The sequence below is a fragment of the Phasianus colchicus genome, chromosome 34, assembly GCF_987193195.1.
Source record: "Phasianus colchicus chromosome 34, bPhaCol1.hap1.1, whole genome shotgun sequence".
Taxonomy (NCBI): domain Eukaryota; kingdom Metazoa; phylum Chordata; class Aves; order Galliformes; family Phasianidae; genus Phasianus; species Phasianus colchicus.
Window position 1 is genome coordinate 3,111,639 of NC_143469.1, and position 13,774 is coordinate 3,125,412.

Genomic DNA, 13,774 nt, shown 5'->3' on the forward strand with positions numbered 1-13,774 from the left:
CCCCGGCGGCGGCCCTGGGTCCGGTTTTGGTTTCGGGTCCGGGGCTGCGGGGCTCTCAGCGGCGTTTCCGGTGGTGGCGGGGATATTCCGGAAGTGACGACAACGGAAGTGCGCCCGCCCCCTTCCGGTCCAAACCATGGGAGGGGCCGATGGGGCCATTGGGGCTGCGGGGCCATTGGGGCTATGGGGCCGTAGGGGCTATGGGGTCGTAGGGGCTATGGGGTCGTAGAGGTTATGGGCCATTGGCGTTATGGGGCCATTGGGGTTATGGAGCCGTAGGGGTTATGGGGCCATTGGAATTATGGGGCCGTAGGGGCTGTGGGGCGGAGGAACATCATATAGGGGGAAATGTGGGGAAGGGGGCCGGACCCCCAACTCAGGAGCTCTCGGGGTCGGAGTCGGAGTAATCGGCGACCAGGGAAGGGCCGGGGGGGGCCGCTACGGGGTGGGGGGCATCGCCACCGGGATCACGGGGAGCCCCGTGGGGCTGGGGGGGTCCGTGTGTGGGGCTGGGGGTGGCCGCTATGGGGCAGGGGGGGGCTCCTTTGGGGCTGGGGGCTTCCCCACTGGGGCCAGGGGGGGTCTTTGGGGGCTGGGAACGTTCATGTGTGGGGCTGGGGGGGGCTGCTATGGGGCCGGGGGGGGCTCCTTTGGGGTCGGAAGGAGCAGCTATGGGGTGATGGGGGTCCCCTTTGGGGCCGGGGGGGGCCTTTTGGGGCTGGGGGGATCCAGGTGTGGGGCTGGGGGGGTCTCCTTTGGGGTCGGGGGGGGCCGCTATGGGGCGGGGGGGGACGCTGGGGGTGCGGCGCCGGACGATGCCCAAGGCGGAGGGGCTGTGGGGGGTGGGGGGCGGTGGGGGGGGGGCGCTGCTGGGACCCCCCCGGGCCGCGGGGCAGAACCACGAGCGGGAGGAGATCTGGGAGCGCTTCTGCCGCTGGTTGGCTTCGTAGGCTGGGGGGGGGACGGGAAGGGGGGGCAGCGTCAGTGTGCAGCTCCAGCCCCACATCCCAGCCCCACATCCCAGCCTCTCATTCTCCCCCCCCAGCCCCACATCCCAGCCCCCCCCCCCCCCGCCCCATATCCAAGGATCCCCTCCTGAACCCACATCCCAGCCCCCCCCCCCCCGGCCCCCAGATCCCATTCCCACATCTCAGCCCCACATCCCAGCCCCCCAGAGCCCCACATCCCCCTCATCCCCCCCCCCCCCAGCCCCACATCCCCGGACCACCCCCCCCAGCCCTATAAACCCCCCCACACCCCACCCACATCCCCTCTCCCCCCCAGCCCCACATCCCCGGACCACCCCCCATCCCCATATCTAATCCCCACATCCCAGCCCCACATCTCCCCCCAGCCCAGCCCCCCAAACCCCCCCACGACCCACAGTCGGGGCTGTGATATTTGAGCAGCGCTGCCAGGCGCCGATCCTCCTCTTCCTCGGGCAGCAGCGGGATGCTCAGCCCGACCTTCATCCGCAGCGCCGCCTCCTCCTCCTCCTCCTCCCTCTGAGCCTTCTTCTCTTCCTGTGGGGACACCATTGGGGGGGGTGGGTTTGGGGGGGGGGAGCTCAGGGGGTCCAGAGGGGATCTGAGAGGGTTTGGGGGGGTCTTAAAGGGTCAAGAGGGGTCCATGGGAGTTTGGGTGGGGGCCAAGGGGGTCCGGGGGAGTCTGAGGGTGGGATCTGGGAAGGAGGGAGAGGGGGGGGATTGAGAGGGTCTGAGGGGATCGGGGGGGAGGATCCAGAGGTGTTTGGGGGGGTCTGAGGGGGTCCAAGAGGGTCCAGAGGGGTATGGGGGGGTCTGAGGGGGTCCAGAGGGGTCTGGGGGGGTCTGAGGGGACCAGGGGGGTCTGAGGGGGTCCAGGGAAATCTGGGGGGGCTCTGAGGGGGTCCGGAAGGGTCTGGGGGATCTGAGGCAGGTTTGGGGGGCACAAGGAGGGTCTGGCAGGGACCAGGGGGATCTGGGGGTATCTGAGAAGTGTCCAAGGGGGGGGGGGGGGGGCTCTGAGGGGGTCCAGGGGGGGTCCGAGAGGGGGCTCTGAGGGGGTCCAGAGGGATCCAGGGGATCTGAGGCGGGTTTGGGGGGCACAGGAGGGTCTGGCAGCCTCCAGGGGGATGTGGGGGGGGTTCAGGGGGGTCCGGAGGGCTGTGGGGGGGGTCCTGGGGCGGTGACCCACCCGGAAGCGGCGCCTCAGCAGGCTGTTGAGGCCGAAGTCGTCCTTCCAGGCGCTCTGAGCCTCCTGCAGGTTGGCCAACGTCGGCACGGCGCGCTGCAGCACCGCCCGGTCGGCCGCGCTGTGCTCCAGGAGGAACATGGCGTCCGACTGCAGCTTGGCTTTCTCCTCGGCCTCTGTGGGGAGGGAGGGCGTCAGGGGGTCTGCCAGGACCTTTCCAACCTCACCAGATCTGCCAGGACCTTTCCAGCCCTACTGGACCTGCCAGGACCTTTCCAACCTCACCAGACCTGCCAGGACCTTTCCAACCTCACCAGACCTGCCAGGACCTTTCCAGCCCTACTGGACCTGCCTGGACCTTTCCAACCTCACCAGACCTGCCAGGACCTTTCCAGCCCTACTGGACCTGCCAGGACCTTTCCAACCTCACCAGACCTGCCAGGATCTTTCCAGCCCTACTGGACCTGCCAGGTCCTTTCCAACCTCACCAGACCTGCCAGGACCTTTCCAACCTCACCAGACCTGCCAGGACCTTTCCAGCTCTACTGGACCTACCTGGACCTTTCCAACCTCACCAGACCTGCCAGGACCTTTCCAGCCCTACTGGACCTGCCAGGACCTTTCCAACCTCACCAGACCTGCCAGGACCTTTCCAGCCCTACTGGACCTGCCAGGACTTTTCCAACCTCACCAGACCTACCAGGACCTTTCCAGCCCTACTGGACCTGCCAGGACCTTTCCAGCCCTACCGGACCTGCCAGGACCTTTCCAACCTCACCAGACCTGCCAGGACCTTCCCAACCTGACCGTTCGTTCCTTGACCTGCAAAGACTCTTCCAAGCCAATCATACCTGCAAGGACCTTTTCCAACACAATCATTCCCTTTTCGACCTTCAAGGACCTTCCCACCCCAACCATCCCCTCTTTGACCTTCAAGGACCCTCCCAACCTAACCAGTCCCTCTTTGACCTTCAAGGACCCTCCCAACCCCACCATTCCCTCTTTAACCTTTAAGGACCCTTTCTATCCAACCATCCCATGCTTCCACGATCTTCAAGGACCCTCCCATCCCACCATTCCCTCTTTAACCTTCAAGGACCCTTTCTATCCAACTGTCCCATACTCCCATGACCTTCAAGGACCCTCCCAACCCCACCATTCTCTCTTTAACCTTCAAGGACCCTTTCTATCCAACCATCCCATGCTTCCACGACCTCCAGGGCCCTCCCAACCCACCCATTCCCTCTTTAACCTTCAAGGACCCTCCCAACGCAACCATTCCCTCTTTAACCTTCAAGGACCCTTTCTATCCAACTGTCCCATACTCCCATGATCTTCAAGGACCCTCCCAACCCCACCATTCCTTCTTTAACCTTCAAAGACCCTTCCAACCCACCATTCCCTTTTTAACCTTCAAGAACCCTCCGAACCCAACCATTCCCTCTTTTACCTTCAAGGACTCCTCCAACCCGACACAACCATTCCTCACTTGACCTTCAAGGACCCTCCCAACCCAACCATTTCTTCTTTAACCTTCAAAGACCCTTTCTATCCAACCATCCCATGCTTCCACGATCTTCAAGGACCCTCCCAACCCAACCATTCCCTCTTTAACCTTCAAGGACCCTCCCAACCTAACCAGTCCTTCTTTGACCTTCAAGGACCCTTTCTATCCAACTGTCCCATACTCCCATGACCTTCAAGGACCCTCCCAACCCCACCATTCCCTCTTTAACCTTGAAGGACCCTTTCTATCCAACCATCCCATGCTTCCACAATCTTCAAGGACCCTCCCAACCCACCCATTCCCTCTTTAACCTTCAAGGACCCTCCCAACCCAACCATTTCTTCTTTAACCTTCAAAGACCCTTTCTATCCAACCATCCCATGCTTCCACGATCTTCAAGGACCCTCCCAACCCAACCATTCCCTCTTTAACCTTCAAGGACCCTTTCTATCCAACTGTCCCATACTCCCATGACCTTCAAGGACCCTCCCAACCCCACCATTCTCTCTTTAACCTTCAAGGACCCTTTCTATCCAACCATCCCATGCTTCCACGACCTCCAGGGCCCTCCCAACCCACCCATTCCCTCTTTAACCTTCAAGGACCCTCCCAACCCAACCATTCCCTCTTTAACCTTCAAGGACCCTTTCTATCCAACTGTCCCATACTCCCATGACCTTCAAGGACCCTCCCAACCCCACCATTCCCTCTTTAACCTTCAAGGACCCTCCCAACCCCACCATTCCCTCTTTAACCTTCAAGGACCCTCCCAACCCCACCATTCCCTCTTTAACCTTCAAGGACCCTCCCAACCCAACCATTCCCTCTTTAACCTTCAAGGACCCTTTCTATCCAACTGTCCCATACTCCCATGACCTTCAAGGACCCTCCCAACCCCACCATTCCCTCTTTAACCTTCAAGGACCCTCCCAACCCCACCATTCCCTCTTTAACCTTCAAGGACCCTCCCAACCCACCCATTCCCTCTTTAACCTTTAAGGACCCTTTCTATCCAACCATCCCATGCTTCCACGATCTTCAAGGACCCTCCCAGCACAACCATTCCCTCTTTGACCTTCAAGGACCCTTTCTATCCAACCATCCCATGCTTCCACGACCTCCAGGGCCCTCCCAACGCAACCATTCCCTCTTTAACCTTCAAGGACCCTTTCTATCCAACTGTCCCATACTCCCATGACCTTCAAGGACCCTCCCAACGCAACCATTCCCTCTTTTACCTTCAAAGACCCTTCCAACCCAACCCCCCCCCCCCCCCCCACCCCATCTACCGATGGCCGTGGTTCCGGTGATGGTGGTGGTGCCATTTTGGGGGGGGGTCCCGTTACCCACCGCTGTGCTGCAGCTGCCCGTTGTCCCGGGGGTCCCAGCGCTCCTCCTTGCGCCGCGCGCCGCTGACGATGACGTAATCGCAGCCTGCGGGGTCCGTCTGCAGCTCAATGTGGTTCACACACAGGTGGCACTTCATGCGGAACCTGGGGGGGCACGGGGGGGGGTTGGGGGGCTTTAAGGGGGCTTGGGGGGGCTGGAGTTAAGGGGGGCTTGGAGGGGTTTGAGGGGGCTGAAGTTTGGGGGGGCTTTAAGGGGGTTTGGGGGGGTCTTGGGGGTCAAGGGGAGCAGCTCAGTGTGGTTCACACATAGGTGGCACTTCATGCGGAACCTGGGGGGCACGGGGGGGTTTGGGGGGGTTTGGGGGGGTCTTGGGGGGCTATGAGGGCAGCTGAATGTGGTTCACGCACAGGTGGCACTTCATGCGGAACCTGGGGGGGCACGGGGGGGGGTTGGGGGGCTTTAAGGGGGCTTGGGGGGGCCGGAGTTAAGGGGGGCTTGGAGGGGTTTGAGGGGGCTGAAGTTTGGGGGGGCTTTAAGGGGGCTTTGGGGGGGTCTTGGGGTGCTATGAGGGCAGCTGAATGTGGTTCATGCACAGGTGGCACTGAATGCAGAACCTGGGGGGGCACGGGGGGGGCTGGGGGGCTTTAAGGGGGCATGGGGGGGGTCTTGGGGGGCTATGAGTGCAGCTGGATGTGGTTCACACACAGGTGGCACTTCATGCGGAACCTGGGGGGGCAAAGGGGGGGGTTTGGGGGGCTTTAAGGGGGCTTGGGGGGGCTGGAGTTAAGGGGGGCTTGGAGGGGTTTGAGGGGGCTGAAGTTTGGGGGGGCTTTAAGGGGGCTTGGGGGGGTCTTGGGGTGCTATGAGGGCAGCTGAATGTGGTTCACGCACAGGTGGCACTTCGTGCAGAGCCTGGGGGGGCACGGGGGGGGTTTGGGGGGGGTTTAAGGGGGTTTGGGGGGGGTCTTGGGGGTCAAGGGGAGCAGCTGGATGTGGTTCACACACAGGTGGCACTTCATGCGGAACCTGGGGGGCACAGGGGGGGTTGGGGGGCTTTAAGGGGGCTTTGGGGGGCCGGAGTTAAGGAGGGCTTGGAGGGGTTTGAGGGGGCTGAAGTTTGGGGGGGCTTTAAGGGGGTTTGGGGGGGGTCTTGGGGTGCTATGAGGGCAGCTGAATGTGGTTCACGCACAGGTGGCACTGAATGCGGAACCTGGGGGGCGGATAGGGGGGGTTTGGGGGGGTTTAAGGGGGCTTGGGGGGGGTCTTGGGGGTCAAGGGGAGCAGCTCAGTGTGGTTCACACATAGGTGGCACTTCATGCGGAACCTGGGGGGGGACGGGGGGGGGTTTAAGGGGGCTTGGGGGGGGTCTTGGGGGGCTAGGAGGGCAGCTGAATGTGGTTCACGCACAGGTGGCACTGAATGCGGAACCTGGGAGGGGACAGGTGGGGTTTAAGGGGGCTTGGGGGGGGTCTTGGGGGGCTATGAGTGCAGCTCAATGCGGTTCACACACAGCTGGCACTTCATGCGGAACCTGGGGGGGCACGGGAGGGGTTGGGGGGGTCTTGGGGGGGTCTTGGGGGGCTATGGGGGCAGCTCGATGTGGTTCACGCACAGGTGGCACTGAATGCGGAACCTGGGGGGGGACAGGGGGGTTTGGGGGGGTTTGGGGGGGTCTTGGGGGGCTATGAGGGCAGCTGAATGTGGTTCACGCACAGGTGGCACTTCATGCGGAACCTGGGGGGGCACGGGGGGGGGTTGGGGGGCTTTAAGGGGGCTTGGGGGGGCTGGAGTTAAGGGGGGGCTTGGAGGGGTTTGAGGGGGCTGAAGTTTGGGGGGGCTTTAAGGGGGCTTGGGGGGGGTCTTGGGGGGCTATGAGTGCAGCTCGGTGTGGTTCACACACAGCTGGCACTGAATGCGGAACCTGGGGGGGCACAGGGGGGGTTTGGGGGGGTTTAAGGGGGCTTGGGGGGGGTCTTGGGGGTCAAGGGGAGCAGCTCAGTGTGGTTCACACATAGGTGGCACTTCATGCGGAACCTGGGGGGGGACAGGGGGGGTTGGGGGGGTCTTGGGGGGCTATGAGGGCAGCTGAATGTGGTTCACGCATAGGTGGCACTTCATGCGGAACCTGGGGGGGACAGGGCGGGTTTGGGGGGGCTTAAGGGGGCTTGGGGGGGTTTGAGGGGTCTTGGGGGGGCTGAAGTTAGGGGGGATTTGAGGGGGTTTAAGGGGGTTTGGGGGGGGACTTGGGGGGCTATGAGTGCAGCTCGATGTGGTTCACGCACAGGTGGCACTGAATGCGGAACCTGGGGGGGCACGGGGGGGTTTGGGGGCGTTTAAGGGGGCCTGGGGGGGGTTGTGAGGTGGGGGGGGGTGCGGGGTGTGGAGGAGCTGGGGGGGGGGCTTGTGGGGGGGCTGGGGGTGGGGGGGTAATGGGAACGGGGGGGGGGTTGCGGGGGCTGAGGGGGGAGACATGGGGGGGGTGAGGGGGTTTTGGGGTGGGGCAGGATTGGGGATTTGGGGGGGGGCACCCACCTGTAGATGGGCGTTGTGTAGTAGGTGCCCACCTTGCGCTTCTCGGCGTTGTAGCGCACGCCTGGCGTGGTGAGAACATGTTAAGGACACGCTAAGGACACGTTAAGGACACGCTAAGGACGCGCTAAGGATGTGCTATAAACATGCTAAAGACATGCTAAGAACGTGCTGAGGGCATGGTAAAAACACGCTAAGGACATGTGAAGGGCACACTAAGAACACGCTAAGGACGCGGTAGGGCCAGATTAAGGATGGGTTAAGGACGTGCCCAGGACATGCTAAGGGAATGTGAGAAACACGCTATGATGGTATTAAGGAATGATTAAGGACACGCTAAGAGCGAGCTAAGGACATGCTAAGAACACGCTAGGCTCACGTTAAGGACATCCTACAGCCATATTATGGACACACTAAGGTCACGCTAAGAACATTCTAAGGACGTGTAAGGGCCACGTTAAGAACATGCTAAGAACTCGCTAAGGAAATGTTAGGGGCACGCCAGGGTCACGTTAAGGACACACTAAGAACACGTTTAGGACGTGCTAGCGCCACCTTCAGGACAGATTAAGGACATGCTAAGGACACACCAGGGCCACGTTAAGGGCATATTAGGGACATGCTTGGGCCACGTTAAGGACACATTAAGGGCATATTAGGGATATGATTGGGTCACGTTAAGGACATGTTAAGGACATATTAGGGACACGCTTGGGCCACGCTAAGGACACGCTAAGGCCCCCCAAACTCACCCATCCCAATGTGATTCTTGCAGCCATCGCACCAAATGTTGTACGGCATCTCAAACCTTTTTTTGGGGGGGGGGGAGCAGGACAAGATCACGTGACCACATCAGCCCCCCCCCCCCCGCCGGGGGGGGGGTGGTACAAGATCACGTGACCCCCACAGTGGGGGGGGGGGGGGCACAACATCACGTGACCCCCGCAGGTACAACACACACGCAACATCACGTGACCCCAACCCTCCCTCCCTCCCCCACCCCCCCTGCGACCCCCCCTGGGGTTTGGGGGGGGGGAGGGGGTTTGTGGGACCCCCCCTCACCTGATGACCAGAATTCCTTGCGACAGTTTGCGGGCTCGCTCCCGCAGCGGATGGGAGCCGTGATATTTATTGAGGGAGCCATGCTGGGGGGGGGCACAGAGAGAAGGAAGGGGGGGGTCAGCATTGCTGCACCCCCCCCCCCAAGCCCCCAACCCCCCCCCCCCCAAACCCCACCGACGCCCCCCCAGCCCGCATCGCTCACCTTGGCCGGGTCGAAGTCGGGGGGGTAATATTTATTGGTGCCTTTGCGTTCGCCCTATGGGGAGATGGGGGGGGGGGGGGGGGGGGCGGTGCGTCAACGGGGTCCCGCTGTCCCACACCGGTAGGCCCCGGTAGGCCCCGGGGGGACGCAGAACCCCCCCCGCCCCCCCCCCCATCTCACCATGGCGCCGGCTCGCTAAGCCCGCAGTTCCGTTACCGGCGGGATCCGCGCGTCACCCCGACGCTGCCGGTGCGGGGTTGGCGGTCGTTGAACCGCCCCGCCCCACCCCCACCCCCCCCTCCCCGCAGTGAGCGGCTCCGTTCCAGGCGCCGGCTCGGTATTCGTTACTTCCGGTTTCTCCCCCCTTCTTGCACCGCCATTTCCGGTTTCGCCCCCTTGTCCCGCCTTTTCCGGTTCCGCCCCATAACAGGCCACTTCCGGTTCCTCCCCTTCTAGCGCTGTTCCACTCCCCCAGCCCTGCAACTTCCGGTTCTCTCCCCCCCCCCCCCCGTCCCCGCCTTTTCCGCTGCGCCGCTCGATGACGTCACCACCCATCAGTCCCGCCCTCCGCTTCCGGTACGGCCCCCCCCTCCCATGGCAACGGTAACCATGGCGACGGCCCCGTAGCAACGCGGCCTAAGCTCGAACTCGGCCCGTAGGCCCGCGCTGATGACGTCACGCAGCCGCAGTGACGTCACGCCGCCGCCAATTAGGTCACGCCTCCTCTAATTAGGCCACGCGGCGCTTAATGAGGTCAGACCTCAATTAACGACCCCGTTGTGGGGGCTGGAGGGGGGGGGGGGGACTGAAGACCTCCATCGCCCCCCATGGGGGCCGTGCCCCCCACCCCCCCATCCGTTTAATTAGCGCCGCTTGTTAATTAGCGCGGCCAGCCCAGCGTTAATGAGCGCTGCGCCCCACGGACACCGCGGGTGGACGGACAGACGGACAGACAGACAGCCGTGCACCGCGGAGCCCCTCCCAGAAAGGGGCACCCCATAAAGAGGAACCCCATAAAGACCCCATAAAGGGGAACCCCATAAACCTCCATAAAGGGGCACCCCATAAAACCCCCATAAAGGGGCACCCCATAAAACCCCCATCCCCAATTCTGTGGGGTCACCCCAAAGGCCCCCCCCAGGGTCCCCGTAACCCCAAGTGTCCTCATAGCCCCCCCATATAAATCACCCCATAACCCCCCGCCCCATAACTGGGTCACCCTACAGACCCCCCCCCATATAGAACACCCCACAGCCCCCCCGCCCCATAACTGGATCACCCCATAGTGCCCCCACCCCATAACTGGGTCACCCTACAGACCCACCCCCAAATAAATCACCCCACAGCCCCCCACCCCATAACTGGGTCACCCCATAACCCCCCCCCATATAAATCACCCCATAACCCCCCGCCCCATAACTGGGTCACCCCACAGCCCCCCACCCCATAACTGGGTCACCCCATAACCCCCCCACCCCATATATGGAACACCCCACAGCCCCCCCGCCCCATAACTGGGTCACCCTACAGACCCCCCCATATAAATCACCCCATAACCCCCCCGCCCCATAACTGGGTCACCCCATAACCCCCCCCATATAAATCACCCCACAGCCCCCCGCCCCATAACTGGGTCACCCTACAGACCCCCCCCATATAAATCACCCCACAGCCCCCCCACCCCATAACTGGGTCACCCCATAACCCCACCATTCCATATCTGTGTCACCCCACAGCCCCCCGCCCCATAACTGGATCACCCCATAACCCCCCCCGCCCCATAACTGAGTCACCCCATAGACCCCCCCCATATAAATCACCCCACAGCCCCTCCGCCCCATAACTGCATCACCAGAACCCCCCCCATCCCATAACTGGGTCACCCCCCAGCCCCCCCCCATATAAATCACCCCATAACCCCCCCGCCCCATAACTGGGTCACCCCATAACCCCCCCACCCCATATATAGAGCACCCCACAGCCCCCCCGCCCCATAACTGGGTCACCCCATAACCCCCCACCCCATATATAGAGCACCCCATAACCCCCCCGCCCCATAACTGGGTCACCCCATAACCCCCCCCCCCACATCCGGGTCTCTCCCCCCCCCCCGCCCCATTTGGGGGGGTTTCGGTGCGGCCCCCTTTGGGGTCCCCGTCTGCTGTCACAGCGGGATCCCAATCTGCTCTCGGGGCGCGGTGCCAAAACCCCAAATCCCAGCCCCACGGCGCTATGGGGCCGACCCACATTTTGGGGTGGGGGGGGGGGGCGTTTATTTGGGGTGGGGGTCCCACGTGGGGGGGGGGGGGCAGGGATGGGGGGGGGGGCGGGGGCTGCGGCTGCTCCCAATGCGGCCATTGAAAGCGCTGAGCTCAGCGGGGGGGGCGTGGGGGGGGGGGGGGTGCGGGAATCTGTGGGGCCGTGTGCAAATCTGTGGGGCTGTGTGCAAATCTATGGGGCTGTGTGCAAATCTATGGGGCTGTATGTAAATCTATGGGGCCATGCTGCTCTATGGGGCCGTGTGCAAATCTATGGGGCTGCGTGTAAATCTATGGGGCTGTGTGTAAATCTATGGGGCTGTATGTAAATCTATGGGGCTGTGTGCAAATCTATGGGGCTGCGTGTAAATCTATGGGGCTGTATGTAAATCTATGGGGCTGTATGTAAATCTATGGGGCTGTGTGCAAATCTATGGGGCTGCGTGTAAATCTATGGGGCTGTATGTAAATCTATGGGGCCGTGCTGCTCTATGGGGCCGTGTACAAATCTGTGGGGCCGTGTGCAAATCTATGGGGCTGTATGTAAATCTATGGGGCCGTGCTGCTCTATGGGGCCGTGTGCAAATCTGTGGGGCCGTGTGCAAATCTATGGGGCTGTATGTAAATCTATGGGGCCGTGCTGCTCAATGGGGCCGTGTGCAAATCTATGGGGCTGCATGTAAATCTATGGGGCTGTATGTAATTCTATGGGGTCGTGCACATCTATGGGGCTGTGGTCATTTATGGGGCCGTGTGCTGCCCTATAGGGCCGTGCTGCTCTATGGAGCCACGCACATCTATAGGGCCGTGTTCATTTATAGGGCCGTGCAGCTCTATGGGGCCGTGTTCATTTATAGGGCCATGCAGCTCTATGGGGCCGTGCAGCTCTATAGGGCCGTGTGCTCATTTATAGGGTCGTGTTGCTCTATAGGGCCGTGCTGCTCTATAGGGCCGTGCACATCTATAGGGCCGTGCTGATTTATGGGGCCATGCTGCTCTATGGGGCCACGCACATCTATAGGGCCGTGTGCTCATTAATGGGGCCGTGCTGCCTTATAGGGCCGCGTTGCTTTATGGGGCCACGGACATCTATAGGGCTGTGCTCCTTAATGGGGCCGTGCTCATTTATGGGGTCGTGCTGCTCTATGCTGCTCTATGGGGCCATGCTGATTTATGGGGCCACGCACATCTATAGGGCCGTGTGCTCATTAATGGGGCCGTGCTGCCTTATAGGGCCATGCTGCTTTATGGGGCCGTGCAGCTCTATGGGGCTGTGCTCATTTATAGGGCCGCGCTGCTTTATGGGGCCATGCAGCTCTATAGGGCCGTGTGCTCATTTATAGGGCCATGCTGCACTATAGGGCCGTGCTCATTTATGGGGCCATGCTGCTCTATGGGGCCACGCACATCTCTAGGGCCGTGTGCTCATTAATGGGGCCGTGCTGATTTATGGGGCCGTGCAGCTCTATGGGGCCGTGCACATCTATAGGGCCGTGCTTGTTTATAGGGCCATGCAGTTCTATAGGGCCATGTGCTCATTTATAGGGCCGTGCTGCTCTATGGGGCTGTGCTCATTTACGGGGCCGTGTGCTCATTAATGGGGCCGTGCTGCTCTATGGGGCCACGCACATCTATAGGGCTGCACTCATTAATGGGGCCACGCACATCTATAGGGCCGTGTGCTCATTTATGGGGCCGTGCTGCTCTATAGGGCCACGCACATCTATAGGGTCGTGCGCTCATTTATAGGGCCGCGCTGCTTTATGGGGCCGCGCTGCTTTATGGGGCCGTGTGCTCATTAATGGGGCCACGCACATCTATGGGGCCGCGCTGCTTTATGGGGCCGCGCTGCTTTATGGGGCGGCTCGCGCCGGCCGCCCCCCCCCTTCCCCTCCCCCCCCCCCCGGAGGCGCAGCGCTTTTATGGGGCAAAAAGCGGCGGAATCGGTGAAAGCGGACAAAAAAACCCAAAAACCGCAGCGCCGGCGGCAGCGAGTGACACAAATGGGGGGGGGGCGGCCTTTACACGCCCCTTGCACACCCCTTGCGCACCCCTTGCACGCTCAACCCCCCCCTTCCACCCCCACCCCCCCATTTACGCCCCTTCTCCCCCCCCACTCGCACCCCCACCCCATTTACACGCCCTTGCACACTCACCCCCTCGCACACCCATCCCCTCGCACACCCTCACCCCTCCCGTTCACACTCACACCCCCTAAGTCCCCTTTACACACCCACCCCCCCCATTTACACACCTTTGCACACCCAGCCCCCCATCCCTCCCCATTCCCCCCCCCCATTTACACACCTTTACACCCCCCAATTTACACACCCAGGCCCCCACCCCCCATTTACACACCTATACCCCCCCCTTTCAAACCCCCATACCCCCCCACCACCCATTTACACACCTTTGCACACCCAGCCCCCCTCAGCCCCCCACTTACACACCTTTGCACACCCCCCTCCATTCCCCCCCCACCCCCCCCACCCCCCCATTCACACACATTTACACACCCACCCCCCCACTTACACACCTTTACACCCCTGATTTACACCCCCACCTCCCCCATTCACACACCTTTGCACACCCACCCCCCATTTACACACCTTCCCCCCCCATTTACACTCCCAGCCCCCCTTTCACTCTTTGCCCCCCACCCCCCCCCTCCCCACCCCCCATTTACACACCCTT

General features: G+C 61.9%; 1 protein-coding gene and 1 long non-coding RNA gene across 2 annotated transcripts; both read right to left on the reverse strand.

The window, feature by feature from the left end:
- Positions 1–63: 63 nt before the first annotated feature.
- Positions 64–9,142, reverse strand: YJU2B (YJU2 splicing factor homolog B). The gene is made up of 9 exons (XM_090128562.1): positions 9,003–9,142; positions 8,823–8,876; positions 8,621–8,703; positions 8,311–8,366; positions 7,562–7,622; positions 5,030–5,172; positions 2,176–2,348; positions 1,385–1,523; positions 64–951 (listed from the first exon to the last, which is right to left on the reverse strand). Exons 1-9 carry the CDS (start codon positions 9,003–9,005, stop codon positions 377–379), a joined length of 1,287 nt encoding a protein of 428 aa, XP_089984688.1. The 5' UTR covers positions 9,006–9,142; the 3' UTR covers positions 64–376.
- On the reverse strand, positions 2,355–4,985 carry LOC149913884 (uncharacterized). The gene is made up of 3 exons (XR_016460893.1): positions 4,673–4,985; positions 4,357–4,395; positions 2,355–4,236 (listed from the first exon to the last, which is right to left on the reverse strand). It is a non-coding gene; the product is annotated as an uncharacterized LOC149913884 (long non-coding RNA).
- Positions 9,143–13,774: the final 4,632 nt, after the last annotated feature.